Source organism: Aquarana catesbeiana, linkage group LG07 (assembly GCF_042186555.1).
Source record: "Aquarana catesbeiana isolate 2022-GZ linkage group LG07, ASM4218655v1, whole genome shotgun sequence".
NCBI classification, from domain to species: domain Eukaryota; kingdom Metazoa; phylum Chordata; class Amphibia; order Anura; family Ranidae; genus Aquarana; species Aquarana catesbeiana.
The window spans coordinates 107,239,684-107,266,299 of NC_133330.1; the positions used below are offsets into that span (position 1 = coordinate 107,239,684).

A 26,616-nucleotide genomic window follows, 5' to 3' on the forward strand; every position below is an offset into this window, starting at 1 on the left:
TGCAAACCTCCAGTGAGAACATTTGTTTCAGTGATAATTGTGAAAAGAGGATTTCCCCGTCTGAGAGATCTTCTCTTGCTTCCTGCCAGACAAATCTCCCCAATGGGATGCAAAGCAAGAAAAAAGGGAAAAAAGTCAGGAGTTTTAACTATTCCCTGCTCATATACAAAACAAAAAAGAAAAACATTTCGGCTGAGTCACTAATACATGAGTATGCAGATCAGCAGTTCAAACTTTTCATCTATTTTCACTAGCTACAGGTGTAGGTATTTGTAACATTCTAGGCTATTTCCATCTCCTGAAAGCGGTCAGCTATGGAAATCTTTGTATTTTTTTCAGTGTGGGTTTCCTTTGACCTTTAATAATGAATGTTGTAAATCATATTTTTATTGTGAAGCATTGAGTAGCATTATATAGGTCAAGGATCATGTTTTTAATGTGCATCTATATTCTGTCTGCAGAAGGATCATCTGGAGCTGATTAAAGCTCTCATAGTTTTCGGGGCCAATGTGGAGCAGCCAAACGACTTTGGGGAGACACCGGGACTCCTGGCAGCGCGGTCCAGCAAAGGTTAAACAGCGCACGTTTAAGTGGTGGTTTTTCTCTGCAAGGAAATGAGTGGAAGGAAGAATGCTCCTGGAGCACGTTTAACACACACTTTGCTAATATATATATATATATATATATATATAAATAAAATCTCATGTATTTAAGACATTCTTTAAAAAAATGCTTTTTTTTTGGGGGGGGGGGGGGGGGGGTTCCTGCATTTCACTTGCTCCTAATAAATTATTTATGATAAATCATTGATATAATAAAAATGAAGTGAAGTGTGAAAAATAGTAAAAAAAAAACACTAAATGCTGCAAATTATTATAAAAGAAAATTATTATATATATATATATATATATATATATATATATATATATATATATATATATATATATATATATATATATATATATATATAAACACACACACAGTATCTTACAAAAGTGAGTACACCCCTCACATTTTTGTAAATATTTTATTATATCTATTCATGTGACAACACTGAAGAAATGACACTTTGCTACAATGATTACTGATTACCAACAATACAGACCTGATCACGGATATGGAAATAGCGATCACAAATCAATTGGCTTCAGTATAAATCACACAAATAGGAAACATAAGGGGAATACAAAGACACTGAATTTCAAAAGGGCCAACTTCCCTAAACTACAAACCTTGTTAGAAGGCATGACTTGGGATAAAATCTTAGGAACAAAGAACACGGAGGAGAGATGGGTTTGCTTTAAGAGCATATTAAATAAGGGCATTAGCTAATGCTTCCCATTCGGTAATAAATTTAAAAGGGTGAACAAAAGTCCTGGATGGCTTAGCTCCAATGTAAAAATGCATATAAAAGCAAAGGTGAAGGCCTTAAAAAAATACAAGGTTGGGGGATCATCATCAGCATTCAGACTTTGTAAAGAATGCAACAAGAAATGTAAGGGTGCAATTAGGGCGGCTAAGATAGAACACGAAAGACACATAGCAGAGGAAAGCAAAAAAAATCCCAAGAAATTCTTTAAGTATGTAAACAGTAAAAAAAGGAGGACAGACCATATTAGCCCCATAAAGAATGAGGAAGGATATCTGGTTACAAAGGATGGGGAGATGGTGAAGGTATTGAATTTATTCTTCTCCACAGTCTTCATGAGGGAATCGGGGGGGCTTCAGTAACCAAAACTGCAGTGTTTATCCTCATGACACATCACAGGAAGCACCTCCATGGTTAACAGAGGACAGAATTAAAATTAGACTTGAGAAACTTAACATTAATAAATCACGGGAACCAGATGGTTTGCATCCGAGGGTACTTGGGGAACTCAGTCAAGTAATTTCCAGACCATTTTTCCTAATTTTTACTGACAGTCTACTGACTGGAATGGTACCAGGTGATTGGAGAAAAGCCAATGTAGCACCAAAAAGGGCCAAAAATACATCCCTGGGAATTACAGACCAGTTAGCTTAACATCAATAATATGCAAGCTCTTGGAGGGGATGATAAGGGACTATATACAAGATTTTAGTAAGGAGAACGGTATCATTAGCAGTAATTAGCATGGATTCATGAAGAGTCGTTCTTGCTAAACCAATCTATTAACCTTCTATGAGGAGCGGAGTTGCCATCTAGATAAAGGAAGGCCCGTAGATGTGGTTTATCTGGATTTTGCAAAAGCATTTGAAACATTTCCCCATAAACATTTACTGTACAAAATAAGATCTGTTGGCATGGACCGTAGGGTGAGTACATGGATTGAAAACTGGGCTACAAGGGCGAGTTCAGAGGGTATTGATAAATGGGGAGTACTCGGAATGGTCAGAGGTGGGTAGTGGGGTCCCCCAGGGTTCTGTGCTGGGACCAATCCTATTTATTTTGTTCATAAACGACCTGGAGGATGGGGTAAACAGTTCAATCTCTGTATTTGCAGACGATACTAAGCTAAGCAGGGCAATAACTTCTCCACAGGATGTGGAAACCTTGCAAAAAGATCTGAACAAATGAATGGGGTGGGCAACTACATGGCAAATGAGGTTTAATTTAGAAAAATGTAAAATAATGCATTTGGGTGGCAAAAATATGAATGCAATCTATACACTGGGAGGAGAACCTCTGGGGAAATCTAGGATGGAAAAAGGACCTGGGGGTCCTAGTAGATGATAGGATGAGCAATGGCATGCAATGCCAAGCTGCTGCTAACAAAGCAAACAGAATATTGGCATGCATTAAAAAGAGGATCGACTCCAGAGATGAAACGATAATTCTCCCGCTCTACAAGACTCTTGTCTGGCCGCACCTGGAGTATGCTGTCCAGTTCTGGGCACCAGTCCTCAGGAAGGATGTACTGGAAATGGAGCGAGTACAAAGAAGGACAACTAAGCTAATAAAGGGTCTGGAGGATATTAGTTATGAGGAAAGGTTACAAGCACTGAACTTATTCTCTCTGGAGAAGAGACGCTTGAGATGGGATATGATTTCAATTTATAAATACTGTACTGGTGTTTATAACAATAGGGATAAAACTTTTTTGTGGAAGGGAGTTTAACAAGACATGTGGCCACTCATTAAAATTAGAAGAAAAGAGGTTTAACCTTAAACTACATAGAGGGTTCTTTACTGTAAGAGCGGCAAGGATGTGGAATTCCCTTCAACAGGCGGTGGACTCAGTGGGGAGCATCGATATTTTCAAAAAACTATTAGATAAGCACCTGAACAACCGCAACATACAAGGATATACAATGTAATACTGACATATAATCACACACGTAGGTTGGACTTGATGGACTTTTTTCAACCTCACCTACTATGTAACTATGTAAAGTAGTGAGTGTACAGCTTGTATAATAGTGTACATTTGCTGTCCCCTCAAATTAACTCAACACACAGCTATTAATGTGTAAACCGCTGGCAACAAAAGTGAGTACACCCCTAAGTGAAAATGTCCAAATTGGGCCCAAAGTGTCAATATTGTGTGTGGCCACCATTATTTCCCAGCACTGCCTTAACCCTCTTGGACATGGAGAGTCATTTCTTCAGTGTTGTCATATGAAAAGATAATAAAATATTTTCAAAAATGTGAGGGGCATACTGTGTATATATGTGTGTGTGTGTGTATGTATGTGTATATATATATATATATATATATATATATATATATATATATATATATATATATATATATATATATATATATATATCTTTCTTCTACTTGAAATGTTATAATTAATCTACAAAATAATTGGCCTTATTTGAAATACAGTGAAAGTACAGTATGAGTGGAGTAGTTGCTCAGAGCAGCTTTATAGACATGGCAAAACTGTCAGCATTGATAGTTCAATTTAAAAACGTGCCTATATATATATATATATATATATATATATATATATATATATATATATAGCCCATAGTGTCTTGTTTGCACAAGGTATCCCAGTACACAGGCTAGTGCTACATCTGAAATATACGGCTTTTGTTTTGCAGTAGTGTGCTAGTTCATCCTCTAGCAAATGATGCCTTTTTCTTCCCCTCCCCTTTAAAGGATCTAATCGCAAGGTGCTGCTCGACATGCTTTATAACGTAGGAGCACAGCGCTGTTTTCCCCCAGATACCCAGCTTTCACCAGCTGCTTCCTGCTCCACAGCAGCGCTACCCATGGACACAAGTAGCGGCATAGGTAACCTTCCCCTTCCTCCTGCAAACAAGATCTTCTCTATTTCATCTCAATTTTGGAGCTCTTTAGAGACACTAATAAGAAATGTATGGTAAAAATTGTATGATAAAATTCCATTGATGGTTATAGGCTTCTTTTTATAATATTGTGAGCTCCAAAAGAGTGGATGAAGTCACAGCTAGATTCTTCTTTTTTTCACTTTTCCTTGTGCAAACCTTACTTTTCTGTGTAAAATTCCACAGCTGCTTTTTTTTTTTTCTTCAGGTCTCACCCTGTTTTCTTCAGTCTGAAATATGGGAATCATTTCTTTTCTTGCACTCATTTTCCTTCCTATTTCTATGATCTGTCTGTGCGAAGACGTGTGTATGTATATGAGGTTTAATGCAATTATTAACTTTTTTGCTACAGAGAATTTAAACCAAGTCTTTTATCAACATTTTGGATAGTATGTGCAAATGCTAAAACCCCCATTGAAGAGGTTTTATCTCAATAAGGAAGAATAATTTCCTCAAAGTAATGGGATATCCATCCTATGACAGTTGTCCTGGAAAAAGTATCCCCGTTGGCAGGTTACATCTCTATTTCTGTTCTGATGACACTTTTTGTCCCATTACAGTGTAACCAGGACAGACATTTGAAGTGAATCTTTGGAACAGAAACTCAGTATGAAGAAATTGACTGATATTATAGCCCCTACATACTCTACTAAAAAAAAAAAAAGTTTTGCTCAGCACTCCTCTTTAAAGTGTCTACTGTATATGCCAGCCTGTTGGTTTTGATATAGAAAATATATGATATTTATTTTTATTATGTTGAGGACCAAAACATAATTTTTTTTTTTCATTGTTCCGCTGAGTAAATATAAATTGTTACATACATATATTTTATATTTACAATTCCAGCGGGAAGAGCTCTGCCCTTTTCTCTCATGTTTACCAGACTAGTTTTAGCTACTTTGCTAAAAAAAAAAAGACTGCTGTTTACAGAGTGTAATAGCTCAGGCTCACATACAGTATATACATAAAACGTAATGAGTCAAAATAGTGACTCCTCTCCCCTTTCTTCCTGCTTCATGAAGACAGCTGTATAGAGATTTAATCAGAGAGGTTTTTTTTTTTTTTTTTTTTTGTTCTTTGTTTTTTTTTTTTATTAGAAAGTCTTTAATTAAATAGATTCTTCTGTGCACTTTTCAAAAAATCTGTAGTGCTCTGTGACACCAGTAAACTGTACTACATGTTGGGGTTTAGGGAACAGAGTGTTTGAAGGTTAGGTTGATGGTTAAAATAAATAATACTAAGGGTTGGATATGAGTTAGTCTAAAGGTCAGGGTTTTTAGTGTGAGGACTGTTTTTAACACTTGTTTTTAATGTGGAAAGCCCCATGATAAGAACCACCAGGTGCCACGTTCTTGGTGGTAAAACTCATCATATCAGTGCAGTATCAGAAGAGAACTGTATTCAGAGGTGCCTGCTGAAGAGTACAGGTATAAGGTTATGTTACATGGATACTGATGCACATTCTCGACCTTATGTATCACAGAGATGGAAAAGAGAACTATTCTTCTTGCTTTTAGGTACCAACCAGAGCCTTGCTAATATTGTAGCAAGGAATTTGATTTGCTGCTGTAAACCTCTTAATCACTTCATCCTTCAGATGAAAAATAAAGTAATTTATGGCCAATTAGGTAAAAGACTAACAAATTTAAACATTGTGACTTCTTGTCCTATGAGAGCACAAGAGGAGCACACTTAAGTATCTGGATGAGAAACCAAAAATTAAAACCACTAATGGTGTGCAGAAATCTATGTGTTGTGTCACAATGCTATAAAAAAAACAAGCATTCCATCCCATCAGTTAATACTTGTATTTCTATCTGTATGTCTACAGTACTGTCCAGCTAGTAAACCCCGAGAGCATACAATTCTCCAAGCTCACATTTACACATATAGCTAAATTAGTTTTTTTAAATTTGTATTTCATTAAAGAACTGTGTTCAGATGTGCCTGCTTCAATGAACAGTACAGATATACGATTGTTACATATACAGTACAGTGGATAGATACACATGCTGGACCTGATTTATCACAGAATTTGGAAAGAAAACTATTATTTTTGCTATTAGATATTATTATTATTCAGGATTTATATAGCACCAACAGTTTACGCAGCGCTTTACAATATAAAAGGTAGCCAATACAGTTATAATACATTAAAATACAAGAGGGTTAAGAGGGCCCTGCTCAGAAGGGCTTACAAATCTAATAGGTTGGGACAGGTGGTACAAAAGGTTGTAGCTGTGGGGAATGAGCTGATGGAAGTGGTAAAAGATTAGTTGGAGGCGTGATAGGCTTCAACTAGATTCTTGCTAATATTTTTGTAACAGGAGGTTTGATTTTGTGCTATGAACAGCAAAAGCAGTTCTTTATTCAGATACATAAAGCAATTTATGGCTGAATAGATTAAACACATAAAACATATTAACCTTGTGACTCCTTGTTTCATGATAGGACAATGCAGTACAAGGGACCACACTCAAGCATTTGTAGGAGAAAACAAAAATTCCCACCACTTCACTCTACTGCTGTGCAGCAAATACAAGCATTGTCACAAAGCTGTCAAAAAACAAACTTATTTTAGCTTTCCATCAATTAAATATATGTATTTCTATCTGTGTGGCTACTGTCCAGCTAGTGATCCCCAGTAGCACACGATTCTCCAAACTCTTAGTTGCAGTCCCTGATGTGAACATTCTCCGTCCATATTCCTTTAGTACCCGGCATCCTGCCAGAGGCTTGACCATCAGTTTTAATAAACTGATCTAGACTAGTCTTAGGTGGCTTTCAATAAAATTGTATGAATGGAGTGTTTGTGAGTGTGAATGAGTGTGTGCACTCCCTTATACTTTCTCCCTATTTGTTGCTAAAATAGCTGTTGACCTTTTGTAAATATAATTCCTATTAGATGGTGTTTGTCTTCTTTATTATCTTGTAACTTTACCTTGAAATAAACTAGCTTGTAATTCTTACCCAGGATTCCAGGACATGATATATATGTCCACTGCACTAAGCAGCATGCTGGCATCACGTGACACTGTGGATTTCATGGAAGATGGCCTAAGAGTGTAAGTCATCCAACAGCTTTTTAATATCCTACAGAATCCAGGGTCTTATGTAAAAAAAAAAAAAAAAAGTAGGGAAAGTAAAGGTGTTATCAACAACATATGCTTACTGTTTGCTTGCCCTGAAAAATGTGTCAAGAATAATTGAATGGTAAATGGATGGTATGATAAGCTCTTTTTTGATAAGTTTTTTCCCTTCAGTTTTTATACCTACAGTCCATCATTCCCCTGAGTATAAACTATATGAATTTCTCTTGGCTTATAAAAGAAGCTATGGCATTTTTCTAAGGCACATTACGATCTTTTACAGAAAGTAGTATCTATTGGTTATATTTCCTGAGTTTGTTTAATGAATTAGGGATCACTTTACACTGTTCACAAAAACATGTTAACTGATCAGCCATAACCTTATGATCACCAACCTAATACTGTACTAAGTAGGTCCTGCATTTGTTGCCAAAACAGCCATGACCTCTGAAGGTAAGTATGGCACTAAGCCGTCAGTAGCTAATCCTTTAAGTCCTGTAAGTTGTGTGAGGCCTCCATGGATCAGACTTGTTGTTCCAGCACCTCCCACAGATGCTTGATTGGATTGAGATCTGCAGAATCTGAAGTCAACACCTTTAACTCGATGTGTTCGTCAAACCATTCTTGAATGATTTTTTCAACGTGGTAGGGTGCATTATCTTATTGAAAGAGGCCATTGCTATCAGGGAATACTGTTTCCATGAAGTTTCCATGAAGGGTGTACTTTTTACCAACAATGTTTAGGTAGGCGGTACATGTTAAAGTAGCATCTGCTTGTGGGTGTCGCCAAGCAGCGGATGTAGCCGGATGCTCTTTCAGCTCGCTCTGCCGAAACTCCGCTCATCTATCCTGAGGAACCAATCTACTCCGCTCCACACACAGTATACCAGGTGTCGGAAGATCCCCTGTGCCAGACTGTACCGGTATTTCTGTGCTACAACCCCGATCTCCGCTGCAAAACGGCAAAATCTGTCCAGGTCCATGGACCTCATGTGACAAAATGACGCCCTCGCACAGCGCTCTGCTAAGAAGAAACACAGAGAGGCGGCGGAAAACTTATTCTCCATGCTGCTCTCCACAGACCCAGCGGCCTCCTCCAGTACTCCGGAGGTGTATCAGAGGCTGATGACACAGTGCCGCTGGAAGACACCAACAGTGCTGGTTTTGCATGGGACGCAGTGAGTACTCCAGAGGATGCCCCTGCTAGGCCTCATATCCACACCAGCCCTAATGCTGAAGGTGAACCCACGCTGCGGGATATTTTTACGGCTGTGAACACCTGCAACATCTCTATAGCAGCCCTCACAGCTGAAATAAAAGGGGTAAAGACAGAAATCACTTTCCTGCACCAAGACACTCAAAAGTTGAGGGAGAGAACATCAGCCCTGGAGGGGAGGGTGAGCTCCATAGAAGATGACATGGCGCCCATGCAGAGGGACCTAACGTACAATAACCACCTGTTGTCACAACACACTTCTCGTTTAGAAGACTTGGAGAATAGGATGAGGAGAAATAACGTGAGAGCTATAGGAATGCCTGAAAGAATGGAGGGGAAGAACCCAGTGGAATTCATTGAAAAATTACTGCTTAATGCATTTGGCAGATAGGTGTTCTCCCCCATGTTCTCTGTGGAGCGGGCGCACAGAGTTCCAGCTAGGCCTCCACAGCCAGAAGCTTCCTCACGGCCCTTCCCATTTAAGCTTCTCAATTACAAGGACAGAGATGCAATTCTGTACAATGCCAGAATCAAACCAGCTGCCCTGAAGATTGATAACTCTAAAATATCCCTTTTCCTGAATTTCTCAGCTGATCTGCAGAAACAACGGGCTAAATTTATTGACGCCAAACCTTACCTCAGAGATCTTGATCTTAAATATGCTATGCTGTACCCAGCCCGTCTGGGAGTCGAGGTGCAGGGCTTTGACTCACCGTCTGCGGCTGTACAATGGCTAGACCGAGAAGAACAAACAATTCATGAAGCACGCAACAGGCGACCTGCCCGATCATGAAAAATAAAGTCCCAGAGCTGAATGAGAAACTCTTTTCCTATCTTCCCCACTGACAGTTTGTCAAGGCGGAGATAGTGTTTTCCAAAAGAGTTTTTTCTGCAATTATGGCTTTCGTTTTCGCTGCTGAGAAGTTATGAGACTAGAGTGCGCTTCCACTGTTGCCCCCAGGATGGTCTGGTACAGATCTCTAGCCGTCTTGTAGCAAGAATGTAAGACCCTGTTGGCCAGTTTTGTTCCTTCTTTTTTTTTGCTTTTTTTTTTTTTTCTGAATTTTTCACAATGGTCTCTCCATTATTTTATCCACTAGACTCTCAGTGCTAGTTGTCACAAGATATTGCTATCTGACCATGTAATGCTCACAAGGTCTATTCTTGCTCTTATTGTTATTGTTACAATGTCTTAGGTGACTAGAATACTGTCCTGGAATATCCAGGGTTTAAACAATCCAATTAAACGATTGGCTGTGCTTCGCACGATCAAGCGTTTGGATGCTCTTGTGATATGCATGCAGGAGACTCCTCTCCCCTCGACATCCACCCCGCTATTTGCACAAAGACAGTTTTGTCACCAATATCGCTCTACATTCTCGGTATACTCGAGGGGAGTGAGTTTCCTGATCAAGAGCGGTACGCAATTTTCCCTTCTGGAAGTTAAAATTGACCCAGATGGTCGTTATGCATTTCTTTTGTGCTCCCTCTATGGTACAAAATGTATATTAGCAAAGGTTGTACATTCCTCCTCCGTTCTCGGCCAGTCTCCTTACAATCTTAGCTGACTTTATGTCCCGCTTCCTGGGCATACCAGTACTAGTCCTAGGGGACTTTAATAATTATATCGATCATGGGAAGGACAAATTGAGTAGCCGTACTGGAGATGATTCACATAGAAGACAAGGGCCTACACCATTTGCCCTTCTTCTCTTGGAGATGGGCCTCACAGACGTGTGGAGAATGCGTAACCCTGATACCTGCCCGTAACAGACTCTTCGCAGTACCATGCCAGGCAAATCTCAGACCACTCCCTGCTTTCGATTAATCTACGGGTGGGAGCGGTCAGGGGTAATAGCCTATGGAAGCTTAACCCCTTTTGGCTGTCACTCCTGCCAGAACTTGACCCACTCCCAAAAGCTCTTACTTCCTTTTTTAAACAGAAATTAGGATCTACGGCATAGATATGGTATGGGCGGTGGCTAAGGCCTATCTACATGGGCCACTTATTAGAGAGATATCACACATCAAAACAATAACCAAAGAATGAGAGAATCTAGTTTTGGCAGAAGCACAGAGATCAGAAGCACTTTATGTAGCTGACCCTATTGATGACTCTAAAAGCACATGGCTGGCATTCCCAGTCCGTGCTCAGGCATTTATCCCTTCAACTAGCTGAAAATAAGAGATTCTTTTTACAACAGAAACACTTTGAAGAAGGGGAAAATATGTGTCATATGCTAGCCCTACTAGCCAAATCACAACAAGCCCCCTCACACATAGTGGCAGATGCACAAGGCACGCCCTGTTACTCCACACAAGCCTTTATGGATGTCTTTAAAAACTTCTTTCAGGATGTCTACACTTCTAAAGTCCATCCATCACCTGAGGATATCCATTCCTTTTTGGATAAATACCCTATACCCTGCTTGTCCGACACGAACGCAAGCCAACTAAATGCCCCATAAACTGAGGAGGAGCTTCTAGAAGTGCTGGCTCATGCTCAAAATGGACGAGCCTTGGAAGTTTATAACCACACAATTAATCCCAATACTTTTGCAGGTCTATAACAAGTCATTCAAAACCAGGAGACCCCCCCCTTCTATGAGTGAGGCACTTATTGTGGTACTTTTGAAACCTGGCAAGGACGCCCTGTCTCCAGATGCATACAGACCTCATTACTTATGTTTGACGTTAAGCTGTTGGCCAGAGTTCTGGCTAACAGATTAGCCAGATGTATTCAAACTGTGATCCATAGAGATCAGTATGGTTTTATACCGACTAGATCCACATCCCAAAACCTATGTAGACTATTTCTCAACCTACAACTGCCTACAGACAATCCGGGTAATAGGGCCATCTTCTCTTTAGACACGGCTAAAGCATTTGACAGCGTTGTATGGCCTTATTTATGGGAAGTACTGACAAAATTTGGGGTGGGCCCCTCTTTTCTGAAATGGGTTCAGCTGCTATATAAGGATCAGTCGGCGAGAATGCATATTAATGGAGATATATCGGAACCGTTCAAACTTTTCAGGGGCACACGGCAGGGGTGTCCTCTTTCACCCCCTGCTGTTTGCCCTAGCCCTTGAACCTTTAGCCATACATGTTAGAGCATCGCAAAACATCATAGGATTTCGTTGAGGCCTTAAACATAATGTCATCTCTCTATATGCGGATGACACGTTGATTTATCTAGGGGACACTGACAGCTCCTTGAGGAATGTGATTCGTTTCATTGCTGACTTTGGAGAGCTGTCGGGGTTCAGTATCAACTGGAATAAGTCGTTGCTTATGTTCCTAGACCTCTTGCCACAGCCTCTGCCTGATTGTGCAAGAGACATCCTTATGGTTGGCGAGTTTCGCTACCTCGGCATACAGGTAACCCCAGACCAAAACCAGTACATTACACTGAACCTGGTACCTATGCTCTGTAAATTTCGGATGAAATGCTCCGCATGGACGAACCTACCTCTTTCAGTCACAGGGAGGGCAAATTTAATTAAAATGGTGTTGGGCTCCACAACTTCTATATATATTTCACAATGCTCCTTTATGGATACCACATAAGTGGTTTTCTCAAATAGACGTCCAGTTCAGAGACTTAATATGGGGTAATAAATCAGCTCGGATTAATTTACACACGCTACAGCTAACTAAAGATAAAGGGGGTCTGGCTGTGCCACATGCCAGATTTTATTTTGTAGCATCCCAACTCCAACACCTGGGTAACTGGGGGGGGGGGGGGTTCAATGTCAATGACCCCATTAGGTCCCTATTGCTCCCTGAGGGTTCATCGCTCTCGGCCATATCTCACCTAGAGGCAGGTCTCACGCATGTAACACAAACTCACCCCACAATAATCTTATTGAAATATACCAGGTCTATCCTGAAAATTAGAGGACCATGTGCGTTCACACCCATATGGAGGAATAAATATTACAAAGAACTTCTTAAACTTAAAGACTTTCGCTCATGGGAAACAAAAGGTGTGCAATATATTTCCCAGTTGTTCAGTGTCTTTCACAGACATGCAAGATGAATTCACAATACCCAGAACACAGTTTTTTAAGTATCTGCAGCTCAGACATGCTATTCAAAGTGAAAATAGAATATCTTTGCTTCCGCCAGTGACACATCCTCTGATGACTGATGTGCTGCTGATGGAAGATAGGAAGGGTATGATCTCGAGAGTATATGCCAGACTGCTACACTCAATGCATGATGCTTCTAAACTTTCCTGTAGAAAGGGGTGAGAAAGAGATCTTGGTCCTATTGACGGGGAACAATGGGAGCTATGTTTAACATCTGCCCCACAGGTGTCAGTGTCTGCATCGCATAAGCTGTCGCATCTATTCTTATTACACAAGGTCTATAGGACACCGACTATATTTCACAAATTGGGATTCAGAGATTCTCCAGTATGTCCAAAATGCTGTAGACACAATGGAGATTTGTTACACATGATGTGGAAATGTCCAAAACTTTTCCAATACTGGCAATATATTCTTTCTACTATCTCTCAGGTATTTCAAATCCCAGTTCTGCATGACCCAGTTATTTGTCTGCTTAGGGCCTTGGAGATAACCTCACTTACACCGAATGGCCATACGGCAGTTCTGCGTCTATTATCTCCTTCATGACTAAGTCTATTTCTGACATTTGGTGTTTACTAATTAAATCTGTATTTTTTGCTAGAAAATAACTTAGAACCTCCAAACGTATATATTTTTAGCAGAGAATCTAGAGAATAAAATGGCGATTATTGCAATATTTTATGTCACACTGTATTTGTGCAGCGGTCTTTTAAACGCAACTTTTTGGGGAAAAAGACACTTTCGTGGATTTAAAAAAAAGAAACCGTAAAGTTAGCCCAATTTGTTTGTATAATGAAAGATGATGTGATGCCGAGTAAATAGATACCAAACGTCATGCTTTAAAATTGCGCACATTCGTGGAATGGTGACTAACTACGGTACCTAAAAATCTCCATAGGCGACAATTTAAAAAAAGATAACGGTTACCAGGTTAGAGTCGCAGAGGAGGTCTAGTGCTAGAATTATTGCTCTCGCTCTGATGATCGCAGCGATACCTCACATGTGTGATTTGAACACCGTTTACATATGCGGGCGCGACTTCCGTATGCGTTTTCTTTGCTGCGCGAGCTCGCGGGGAGGGGGGGCTTTAAAAATTTCTTTTTTTAATTTCATTTATTTAAATTTTTTTACAAAACCATTTTGATCACTTTTATTGCTGTCCCAAGGAATGTAAACATCCCTTGTGACAGTAATAGGTGGTGACAGGTACTCTTTATGGAGGGATCGGGGGTATAAAAGACCCCCGATCCCTCCTTTGCACTTTAAAGTATTCAGTTCGCCGAAAACAGCAATTCTGAATACTGTGTTTTTTTTTAAAAACTGGCGCCATTGGCAGCCGAGTAAATAGGAAGTGACGTTGGGTTTCCGGCTTCGTGCCAGTCTGTTTCTAGCCGCTGGAAGTGGCGGATCGAGGATCGGGTCTCCCGGTGGGACGGGAGGCCCAGTAAGAGTGGCGGAAGGTGGCGGGGAGGGGTGTCCCCTCCCGCTCCTCCAGAATAACAACCGAGCGGCTTTAAGCCGCATCAGTTGTTATCCCTAGAAAGCCGACCGCCCGCTCTAAAAAACAGTACCGGGATGATGCCTACAGCTGCGGGCATCATCCCGGTATAACCCCCTAAAACCGAGGCCGCATATCTGCGTACGCTCGACGGGAAGGGGTTAAATATGGCATGCAAGGCCATTGCGAGTCTTTGGATAACTCCGAGGGTGTCACCGAGGAAACAATTTTACTCAATGTGGCAACCTTGGCTAGATACACCGGGACTAGGTCCAGCCCAGTTGGTGAAAGACAGACTGTTACAAATGTGATCTGGCAGATCAGAAGGTAGATTCAGAGGGCTTAGAATAATTTCTAACTTTTCTAACTACTCATGATGGAACCATGGTGAATGTCAATATCAATAATAACATAATTAGAGGGTATTGTTCTACTCTCGCCTTATATGCCTAGGAACGGACAACATATTTGCGATCCCCCATACCTATCTTCTGTTGTAGGTTTAACGTTTTACAATGTTTTCCATGGCATAAGAAACACAGTCTAAGTTTACTGTTAATTGACGTCGACAAATTATGCAGCACCACCGAAATTAATGTTCACATATATATACAGTGAGCTGACTTTGTATAATTGTCTACATTTAGATACTGTTTGATAATAATAATACTTATAATAACTACTGTACCTGAATATATTGCTGCAAAGGTTCTGTATTTGACTGTAATTGTGTTTAGTTTTTCTCAATAAACTTTTACTTGATTTAAAAAAGTAGCATCTGCTTAAATGGCAGGACCAAGGTTTTCCAACAGAACATTGCCCAAAGTATCACACTGGCTGTGCCGCCTTGCTTTATTCCCACACTGCATCCTGGCCATCCATATGATGTGAACGAAAATGTGATTCATCAGACCAGGCCACCTTCCATTGCTCCGTGAGCTAGTTCTGATGCTCGTGCCCATTGGTAGGTGCTTTTGGCTGTGGACATGGGTCAGTTTGGGTACCCTGGCTGGTCTGCATCTGTGCAGCCCGATATGCAACAAACTGCGATACCCATTTTTGTCTGCTTCCAACACATCAACCTCATAGAAAACATGTTTACCTGCTGCCTAATATATTCCACTGACTTTCAGATACCATTGTAACGACATAATAAGTGTATACATGTCAGTGGTCATAAAGTTATGGCTGATATGTGTATTTTGCTGAGGAAAGTAATGGCATAGTATAAATGAGAGACTCCAGGGTTGGATAGAAGAAGAGCATTATGCACTATTGACTAAAGGAAGCAAAAAACTATAAACAAGTGAGTATGTGTTGTCATTCGCTTGAATTTAAAGTAATTGTAAAGGTTACATTTTCTTTTTATTATTAATAACAAACATGGTCTACTTACCTGCTCTGTGCAATGGTTTTGCACAAATCTCCTCTTCTGAGGCCTCCCGTTGGTTATCTTAGCGCCTCCTCTTTTCTGAGTGGCTTGCTATGGGGGCACTCATGCATGCACGATCGGGCTGTGTGCGTCTATACACACACACAGTGTGGCACGGCCCCATTCCCTGCTCCCTCCTCCCTACAGGATTTGACTGACAACAACAGGCGCCAAGTGCTCCCGCTACTGCAAAGTCCCCTATGAGAAGAGAGAAATGGGAGAAGAGCTGCTGCAGACTTGCACAGCACTGGATCAAGATCAGGTTCAGGTAAGTATTTAAGGGGGAGCTGGGGGGAGCAACTTTTGAAATTTTTTTTAATTAATGCAGAGAAGGCATTAAGGCAAAAACCTTTTTGCCTCTATAATTACTTCAATAAGACCGCTCAGTATGTAGAGTTTCTTGTATTATACTATGCTATACTCATTGTAAATGACCAGCTGTATGGCAGAGCTATTAACTTGACTCTTCTTTTCTGCAGACATGACAGGCTCCTGGGCTTGGATGGAGGTGGCATCCGGGGACTAGTTCTTATTCAGCTGCTTATTGCCATAGAGAAGACTGCGGGGCGACCCATCCGGGAGCTCTTTGACTGGGTTTCTGGTACTAGCACAGGAGGTATCTTGGCACTGGCCATAGTGCATGGTAAGTTATAGTATAACTCCAGCTGAACATGGAAGCACACATTCTAGAGCACTGGGATGACTTTTCATTGGGGTGCAACCTATATGCTAAAGATGGTTTGCCCCTGAATGGAAGGGGGTCTGCTATGCTGGGGGAGAAGTGTATGGGAAGGCTGGAGGAGTATTTAAAGTAGGATTAAGGGGGAGGGTGAACTAGAATTCCATCGGGCAGACAGGTCAGTTAAGGGTCAGACATTAATGGAGGGTGGAATGGGGATAGATGGGGGGAGGGTTATGACAGGTGACAAGAAAGTTCCCATGTTGCAAACAACCATTGGAAATTATAGTGCCATTTGTACTATTAAACAAGATATGAAAAACACCAGAGCAAAATGTAATAATGCATTAAAGTGTTCACCAATGCCAGAAGTCTGCCAAGCAAAATAGGTGAGTTGGAAGCTCTGGTGCATGAGGAGAGCTATGATGTAATCGGTATTGCTGAAACTTGGCTTCATTCCTCACATGACTGGGCTATTAATATCCCTGGCTATGCACTCATTCGGAGAGACAGGGTAAAAAGGAAAGGTGGCGGGGTCTGTCTCTATGTGAGAAGCGATCTCAAAGCGAGTGTGAAAGAGGACCTGGTTAATGGAGAGTGTGATGAGTCTGAAGCATTATGGGTGGAACTGCAATATAGATGTACATAGTTCAAAGTTAATTATTGGAGTTTGTTATAGACCACCCAATGTTAATGAGGAGGTGGAGACTCAGCTCCTTGCACAGATGGAAAGGGCTGCAAGGGCTGCAAGGGCTGGGACGGTGATAATAATGGGGATTTTAAAAGTAAAACAGAATGGAGTTAATGGCGCTACCTATAGGCCAGAAGGTGATTGATCAAACCTTCTAAGTATAAAGGTGAGTGTGGGCAAGTAGTGCGACACCCAATAAAGATATTATACTCCACTAGTTTATAAAAACCTCAGGCGCTTAATAAACATACTATAATGTGACATATAGTGAAATGACTATGTATGCAAAGCAGCAGTGTGTGAAGTAATACCTATCTTCACAGATAAGTGATACAAATTGGGATTGATAATCCTAGTAAACCCAAAAAGTTCTAACTGAAAAGTAACACCAAAATAGCATCAAAAAGAATATATATATATGATGCAGAAATAATAAATTAATCAAAACACCATATTAGTGATCAAAAAATAAATGTTCATATATACACTTCAAAAGATAATTAGTCCATTTAAAAAAAATGCAGTATTGCTGTGGCAAATGCTGGAAATTCCAAGGTGACAAGTGCTCAGGTAATCAGGTGACTCTTGTGCTCCCCCTTGCGGGTCCCCACTCACCAGATCCTATTACCCCCTCTCACGAGGACTTTATGATGTCACTGCAGCCACCTTATCCACCTATGTATACCGACAATATTACATGCCATTCATCCTAGCACTGGGGTTACAGTGCTTTTTATGTGAGTACCTGATTTTTATGAATAAAAAGAAAGTATTTTAGCCACAGTGTGCACTATATTTTTTTTCATTGGTTTTTTGATGGTACTACGGTTGGAATATAAGAGTGACAACATGCGGTTGTTAACCACTTCAGCCCCGGAAGGTTTTACCCCCTTCCTGACCAGAGCACTTTTTACAATTCGGCACTGCGTCGCTTTAACTGCTAATTGCGCGGTCATGCAATGCTGTACCCAAACGAAATTTGCGTCCTTTTCTTCCCACAAATAGAGCTTTCTTTTGATGGTATTTGATCACCTCTGCCGTTTTTATTTTTTGCGCTATAAACGGAAAAAGACCGAAAATTTTGAAAAAAAATGATATTTTCTACTTTTTGTTATAAAAAAAATCCAATAAACTCAATTTTAGTCATACATTTAGGCCAAAATGTATTCGGCCACATGTCTTTGGTAAAAAAAAATGTCAATAAGCGTATATTTATTGGTTTGCGCAAAAGTTATAGCGTCTACAAACTAGGGTACATTTTCTGGAATTTACACAGCTTTTATTTTATGACTGCCTATGTCATTTCATGAGGTGCTAAAATGGCAGGGCAGTACAAAACCCCCCCAAATGACCCCATTTTGGAAAGTAGACACCCCAAGGAAATTGCTGAGAGGCATGTTGAACCCATTGAATATTTATTTTTTTTGTCCCAAGTGATTGAATAATGACAAAAAAAAAAAAAATTACAAAAAGTTGTCACTAAATGATATATTGCTCACACAGGCCATGCGCATATGTGGAATTGCACCCCAAAATACATTTAGCTGCTTCTCCTGAGTACGGGGATACCACATGTGTGGGACTTTTTGGGAGCCTAGCCGCGTACGGGGCCCAAAAAACCCAGCACCGCCTTCAGGATTTCTAAGGGCGTAAAGTTGTGATTTCACTCCTCAGTACCTATCACATTTTTGAAGGCCATAAAATGCCCAGATGGCACAAAACCCCCCCCCCCCCCAAATGACCCCATTTTGGAAAGTAGACACCCCAAGCTATTTGCTGAGAGGCATGTTGAGTCCATGGAATATTGTATTTTTTGACACAAGTTGCGGGAAAGTGACAATTTTTTTTTTTTTTTTTTGCACAAAGTTGTCACTAAATGATATATTGCTCAAACATGCCATGGGCATATGTGGAATTACACCCCACAATACATTCTGCTGCTTCTCCTGAGTACGGGGATACCACATGAGTGGCACTTTTTGGGTGCCTAGCTTCATACGGGGCCCCAAAATCCAATCACCGCCTTCAGGATTTCTAAGAGCGTTAATTTTTGATTTCACTCCTCACTACCCATCACAGTTTTGAAGGCCATAAAATGCCAAGATAGCACAAAACCCCCCAAAATGACCCCATTTTGGAAAGTAGACACCCCAAGCTATTTGCTGAGAGGCATGGTGAGTATTTTGCAGCTCTCATTTGTTTTTGAAAATGAAGAAAGACAAGAAAAACATTTTTTTTTTTTTCTTTTTTCAAATTTCAAAAGTTTGTGACAAAAAGTGAGGTCTGCAAAATACTCACTATACCTCTCAGCAAATAGCTTTGGGTGTCTATTTTCCAAAATGGGGTCATTTGGGGGGGGTTTGTGCCATCTGGGCATTCCATGGCCTCCGAAACTGTGATAGGCAGTGAAGAGTGAAATCAAAAATTCACGCCCTTAGAAAGCCTGAAGACGGTGCTTGGTTTTCGGGGTCCCGTACGCGGCTAGGCTCCCAAAAAGTCTCACACATGTGGTATCCCCGTACTCAGGAGAAGCAACAGAATGCATTTTGGGGTGTAATTTCACATATTCCCATGGCATGTTTGAGCAATATATCATTTAGTGACAACTTTGTGCAAAAAAAAAAAAAAAATTGTCTTTTTCCCGCAACTTGTGTCACAATATAAAATATTCCATGGACTCGACATGCCTCTCAGCAAATAGCTTGGGGTGTCTACTTTCCAAAAATGGAGTCATTTGGGGGGGTTTTGAACTGTCCTGGCATTTTATGCACAACATTTAGAAGCTTATGTCACACATCACCCACTCTTCTAACCACTTGAAGACAAAGCCCTTTCTGACACTTTTTGTTTACATAAAAAAATTATTTTTTTTTGCAAGAAAATTACTTTGAACCCCCAAACATTATATATTTTTTTAAAGCAAATGCCCTACAGATTAAAATGGTGGGTGTTTCATTTTTTTTTTCACACAGTATTTGCGCAGCGATTTTTCAAACGCATTTTTTGGGGAAAAAACACACTTTTTAAAATTTTAATGCACTAAAACACACTATATTGCCCAAATGTTTGATGAAATAAAAAAGATGATCTTAGGCCGAGTACATGGATACCAAACATTGACATGCTTTAAAATTGCGCACAAACGTGCAGTGGCGACAAACTAAATACATTTTTAAAAGCCTTTACAGGTTACCACTTTAGATTTACAGAGGAGGTCTACTGCTAAAATTACTGCCCTCGATCTGACCTTCGCGGTGATACCTCACATGCATGGGGCAATTGCTGTTTACATTTGACGCCAGACCGACGCTTGCGTTCGCCTTTGCGCGAGAGCAGGGGGGGACAGGGGGTGCTTTTTTTTTTTTTTTTTTTTCTTTATTAATTTTTTAATTTTTTTTCTTATTTTTAAACTGTTCCTTTCATTTTTTTTTTTTTTTTTTATCATTTTTATTGTTATCTCAGGGAATGTAAATATCCCCTATGATAGCAATAGGTAGTGACAGGTACTCTTTTTTGAAAAAATTGGGGTCTATTAGACCCTAGATCTCTCTTCTGCCCTCAAAGCATCTGACCACACCAAGATTGGTGTGATAAAATGCTTTCCCAATTTCCCAATGGCGCTGTTTACATCCGGCGAAATCTAAGTCATGAAATGCTCGTAGCTTCCGGTTTCTTAGGCCATAGAGATGATTGGAGCCATTCTGGTCTCTGATCAGCTCTATGGTCAGCTGGCCGAATCACCGGCTGCATTCTCAGGTTCCCTGTTGGGCCAGGAGAGCCAGAGAAAAACATGGAAGATGGTGGGGGGGGGGAATCCCTCCCACTGCTTGTAAAAGCAGTCTAGAGGCTAATTAGCCACTAGGATTGCTTTTACATGAAAGCCGACCGCTGGCTGAAAAGAATGATACCAAGATGATACCTAAACCTGCAGGCATCATTCTGGTATAACCACTCAAAGTCCAGCAACATACCAGTACGTTGCTGGTCCTTGTATTGTAAACTTTTTTTTCATGCAGCCTGTGGGCTGAACGAAAAAAAGATATTGATCGGTGGGTATGCCCACCATTAGAATACCTCCCTTCATCCGCCCACTTCTAATGATGGGCATACATGCACCATTTATATATGCCGAAGCATGGGGGCATCCTCCCGCAAAAGGCAGGAGCAAATTGCTCCTCCACCCACTGCTGCCCCCACGCTTCGGCATATATGCTGAAGTATGTAACTGTGGTGGTGAAATCACCTCCGACAGCGCTGGAGTCACGGCTTTATATATCGTGGGAGCAAACGCTGTTGCTGTCAAGATAAATAAATCCGCTCTGCAGCTGAATGGCGTACCTGAAAACAAAAAAGTGGTTAACAATAAAAAAACAAAGTATAAAAAAATTGCATACCTATAAAGCAAACATGATAAAAACATAACAATAAAACATTGCAGTATAGAATGCAGAACAATAGAGAGAGAGAACAATAAAACAACAACTATTTTTGGTTTTTTTATTTTATATTTTTTTTGTATTTTTATTTTTTTATTTTATTTTTTTTTTTAAACACTTTTTTTAGTAACTTTAGCTTTTAACTGTAACTGTACCAGGTTTGGGTCTCTCAAAATGCGATGGCATCTTGGGAGACCCTGTGTTAGTGTGCCTAGTCTGTGCCGTGCTGAACCCTACTCTAATACTCCACTAGTGTATGGTAGCGTTCAAAACATTCACCAATGCATAGACCAGGATTGTCAGGACAGGAGGGACAACAATACCGGGTGTCACGCCTAAATCCGCGCTTGCTGCAGACACGACATCTTTTTTGGGGGGCTCGTTGGGTAGGGGTACTCTGGAGGACATAAGGAAAATGCCTCCCATGCAGCCGGCTTACTGCATTTGGATTGGGAAGGTGAGGTGGAGCACCATCTGGAAACAGAAGGGCTCTGACGATCTCTTCCTGGAATTTAAGGAAGGATCCAGTCCGTCCTGAAGCTCTGTATAGCACATGAGCATTCAGCAAAGCCAATTGAAATAAATAGACACTTTTTTGTACCAGCGTCTGGCCTTACGGGCAACTAGGTACGGCGCCAACAACTGGTCGTTGAGGTCCACCCCTCCCATATTAAGGTTGTATTCGTGGACACAGAGGGGTTTCTCCACAACACCAGTCGCCGTAGTAATTTGGGTCGTCGTGTCTGCATGAAGGGAGGTAAGAACGAAAACATTCTTATTGTCCCTCCACTTCATAGCGAGCAAATTATTATACTGCAAGCAGGCTCTCTCCCCCAGCCTAAGACGGGACTCTACAAGCCGCTGGGGAAAGCCCCGGCGATTAGGTCGCACGGTGCCACATGCTCCAATCTGATGATCAAACAAGTGACTAAAAAGTGGCACGCTCGTATAATAATTGTCCACGTACAAGTGGTACCCCTTTCCGAATAAGGGTGACACCAAGTCCCACACTATCTTGCCAGCGCTTCCTATGTAGTCAGGGCAGTTTATCGGCTCTACGTGACTATCTTTGCCCTCGTAAACCATAAATCTACATGTATAGCCTGTGGCCCTGTCACAGAGCTTATACATCTTGACCCCGTATCTGGCACGCTTGCTGGGAAGGTACTGTTTGAAGGATAAGCGGCCAGAAAACTTAATCAGGGACTCATCAACGCAGACAACTTGATGGGGGGTAAACAAGTCTGCAAAACGTTGGTTGAAGTGGTTTACGAGGGGCCGAATTTTGTAGAGCCGATCGTATGCAGGGTCTCCACGAGGACGACAGAGTTCATTGTCGTTGAAGTGCATGAACCGCAAAATCTGCTCGTATCGTGCCCTGGTCATGGAGGCAGAGAACACGGGCATATGGTGAATTGGGTCAGTGGACCAATATGACCGCAACTCACTCTTTTTGGTTATGCCCATGAGGAGGGAAAGGCCCAGAAAGATCTTAAATTCGGAGACCGTAATTGGTCTCCAATCTCTGGCAAGGGAGGACTGGGGAATAGTGGCGACGTGTTGACCAGCGTACAAATTGCTTTGGTCCACAATAGATCTATAGAGATCTTCGGTGAAAAACAGCGAATAAAAATCCAGTGGCGTAAAGTCAACTGTTTCCACCTGAATTCCGGGTTGGCCAGTGAAAGGGGGAAGTACGGGTGCTGCAGAAGTGGTGGGTTCCCAATTCGGATTGGCGAATGCAGCAGGAAGGGCACTATGGGCACGACGGGCCTGTGTTCATCTTCTTCTTGGTGGCAGCGGGACACTACTTGTGCTTGCCACCTCACCAGCTTGAACTGCACTTATGGGACTCACCACGTCACCACGTGATACTGCAGTGCTGGATGCACGACCAGGGTGTACTAGGCCGCTGGTGCTTGCCAGTTCACCAGAAGGAGTAGCTGCACTAGTACTTCTCTGCTCCATACGAGAGCCCTGCGGTTCTTGCACTTCAAGGACAGAAGAAGTTCGGGGTCTGGTACGCCTGACCCTAGCAGGGACCACAACTCCGTCGTCAGAGCTATCTGTCATGGAGCCACTGTCCTCTACAGGTTCGTATTCTGAGCCTGAACTTGACAGATGAGTGACTTCCTCTTCACTATCTGTCATACTCAGAAACGTGTAGGCCTCTTCACTAGTGTACCTTCGATTTGCCATTTTGGCCTCTAAATTTAGGGGTACACTAGTGAGACTCACAGGCAAAAAAGCTCCTGACTGTTAGCGACTGATTCAAAACGCTACCAAAAAACTGTTAGCGATCGCAGGGATCAGGCCTGACTCTGCGAACGCTGCAGTTATGTGTGCTTAGTGTTTTGTAAGTGTCAGTTATCGATCGATACTGCACTTGGGTGGGCTGGGCTGGGCTGGGCCGAGGGGCAAAACGCAGGTGCTAGCAGGTATCTGGGCTGATCCCGCTAACACTGTGTTTCAGGGAACCCTAAACTGCTGGGGAGTATAGATCTGATCGGATCAGATATCGATCCGTTCAGATACTATAGCACTAAGGGAGGTGTAGGCTGCGTGCCTGGGTTTTAGCGGTACTGGCGCTAACCTGGCGCTGCCTGGGGCGACGCAGACCTTATCAGATCCTAAAAACTTAACTTATATCGCCGCCGGGCAATTAGGGGGTTAAACCTTTATAAGGTAATAAATGGCGGGTGCCCTAAAACTATAATAAACTATAATAAACTGTAATAAACTATAATTGTCGCGGACACTGGCTGCAAGGACCTTTTTCTGTCCACATTCACCCTGTTATTTGGTATTTCTATATTAATCTTTTATTTTTTTTTGAACTTGCCCAATACATGATTCTTGAAAGAGCTGATCACATTAACCTGCAGAGACGAACTGTCTGGTCACCAGGTCTGCCTTAAGTGTTGTGTTAATTACCATGTTAATTATATTATTGTCTTTTAAGTTTTTGCTAGAGGGGAGGGGGGAGTGTCCATGAGTCAGCCCTACCTCGTTATCTAACCCCTTGTGTTAAATGTGTATAAAAAGGCTGTGTTCTGTCCAATAAAGCAGTCAAGATTCTACAAGCTATTATCGACTAGACTTGTATTCAATGCAGCTATAATATTATATCTGTCTGATGGTCATACTGGAGTAAGCGGTGTTATTGACGGAGGCACTCATTGGAGTGTGGGATAGGATCCGTCACAATTGGTGGCAGCAGTGGGATGCTCCTCTTGCCTAGGCACACCCAAATCACCACCGGGACCCCCTGCTCCTAACAGCAGATGGAACATCACTACGCCAGACTCAAGCGCAGCACCTTGAAGGATCTCTTGGAAGCCCGTGGAAAAGTCTCCAGCAACAAATCCAAAGCGACTCTCATCACCGAACTAATGGAGATTGACCAGGCCAGTAACCCACCAGCAGATACCTCAGAGGCGGCAAAGTTCCAGCGTGACGTCCAGTGGCGACTGGCCTTGTATGGTACTCACCCCCCGCAGGAGGTTATCAGTCAAGTGTTAACAGAGGTGTCCCAGCTGCGAATGGCTGAACTCCAGCGGGACCAAGGAGCGTCAGTTATGTTCAACCGGGAAGCTCCAACGGCCCACAAAAAGCTACCCTATGCCGCCTTCCGCATGTTTCAAGATGGTGAAGATGAGATGGATGTTCACCTGCAAATGTTTGAGCGTCAATGCGGTCTCCAAGGTGTCAATAAAGCAGATTGGGTCACGCTCCTGGTCAGCCGTCTCACAGGAAGGGCTGCAGAGGCGTACAATAATGTCCCTGATGAGATCAGCCAGGACTATGACCGGGTAAAAGAAAGACTATTGGCTCGCTTCGGCATTACTCCAGAGGCACACCGTTTGAGGTTTCGCAACCTCCGCCGAAAGGAGAGAGAACCTTACACAGAATGGGCTCATCAAATGACCCGAGCAGCGGAGAGTTGGATGACCGGGCGCCAAGCTGTTACCATGGCAGATGCGCTCCAGCTAATCCTCCTGGAACAATTCTATGATCATACCCCACATGAAGTTAGAGACTGGGTAAAGGATCGGCGGCCAGTCACAGTAGATGAAGCTGCCACCCTAGCTGACCAATACGTGGATTCAAGGCGGACTGTACAACCAGAGCCTAAGACCCCAGCTCGGCCTGTCCCCAACATTCCACGGAGCGTTGCCTCTCCACACCAGCCGTCAATCCCCGGCCCCACTCAGCTACCATCTTCACGAGGAAAAGGGGACCTCTGCTACAGATGCAACCAATCAGGGCATGTTAGGAGGTATTGTCCGCAGAATGTTTCCCAGGACGCGCGGAACAACAGGCCCCTTGGACCTGCCCGGGCTGCTGCACACTGTCTGGAGAGAGATGATGTGACTTACCCAAGCGAGGAGAATATTGGAATTCTACATGAGGCAGACCCTGTGCAAGCTGCCACTACAGATAATCGTTTGCACCATCGACAAGCCGTGTGGATTAATGGTCGGGCTGCCCAGGGACTGCGGGACACGGGAGCTACTATTACCCTGATACAGTCCCGAATGATAAACCCGGCAGAGCAGACGGGACGGTCTGTGGCTGTGCGGGTGGCCGGGGGAAATGTTATGCGGGTCCCCACTGCCAGGGTTCACCTTGATTGGGGTTCGGGGGCCAAAGAAGTGGAAGTGGGAATAATGCAGAACTTACCTGCAGAGGTTTTGTTGGGCAACGATTTGGGACGTTTAAATTCAGCCTTCTCCCTGGATGTATCCCCGGAAGCCTATCCTGTTACCACCCGCCAGCAAGCCCGGATGGAGGTGCGCTCCCTCGAGGACGGGACCCAGGTAAGACCTGTCACCCCTGACCTAGACTGTACTACCCCAACTAACCCTATCCCGACTTGGGCTTCTCCCCAAGAATTTGCTCAGGCAACTCTTAGCGACCCTTCCTTAGCTAGCTATAGGGAAAGAGCAGGATTGGACCCTGGGGGGTTGGAGAGGGAGCGAATAGAGTGGGTCCAGGGATTACTCTATCGGGTTACTGAGGGAAAGACAGCCTCCCATCCACCCAAGCGGCAGCTGGTTGTGCCGCAGAAATATCGTCATGACCTGCTGCGCATTGGGCATGACATACCCTTAGCCGGACACCTGGGGATGTCCCGGACCCTCCACCGTCTGACTCAGTCATTTTTTTGGCCGGGGATTACAGGGGATGTCCGACAGT

The 26,616-nt window shown here is 42.4% G+C and overlaps 1 protein-coding gene across 4 annotated transcripts in view; it reads left to right on the top strand.

Moving 5' to 3' along the window:
- The window catches only part of PLA2G6 (phospholipase A2 group VI), a 256,973-nt gene that overhangs the window by 114,773 nt on the left and 115,584 nt on the right, over positions 1–26,616 (top strand). For 3 of the 4 annotated variants that reach the window (XM_073592600.1, XM_073592599.1, XM_073592598.1), the window contains exons 8-11: positions 462–570; positions 4,092–4,226; positions 7,254–7,344; positions 16,091–16,254. In XM_073592600.1, coding sequence (XP_073448701.1) covers positions 462–570; positions 4,092–4,226; positions 7,254–7,344; positions 16,091–16,254 — 499 coding nt within the window. The remainder of the gene's footprint in view (positions 1–461; positions 571–4,091; positions 4,227–7,253; positions 7,345–16,090; positions 16,255–26,616) is intronic. The other variant, XM_073592601.1, reaches the window with a different exon arrangement.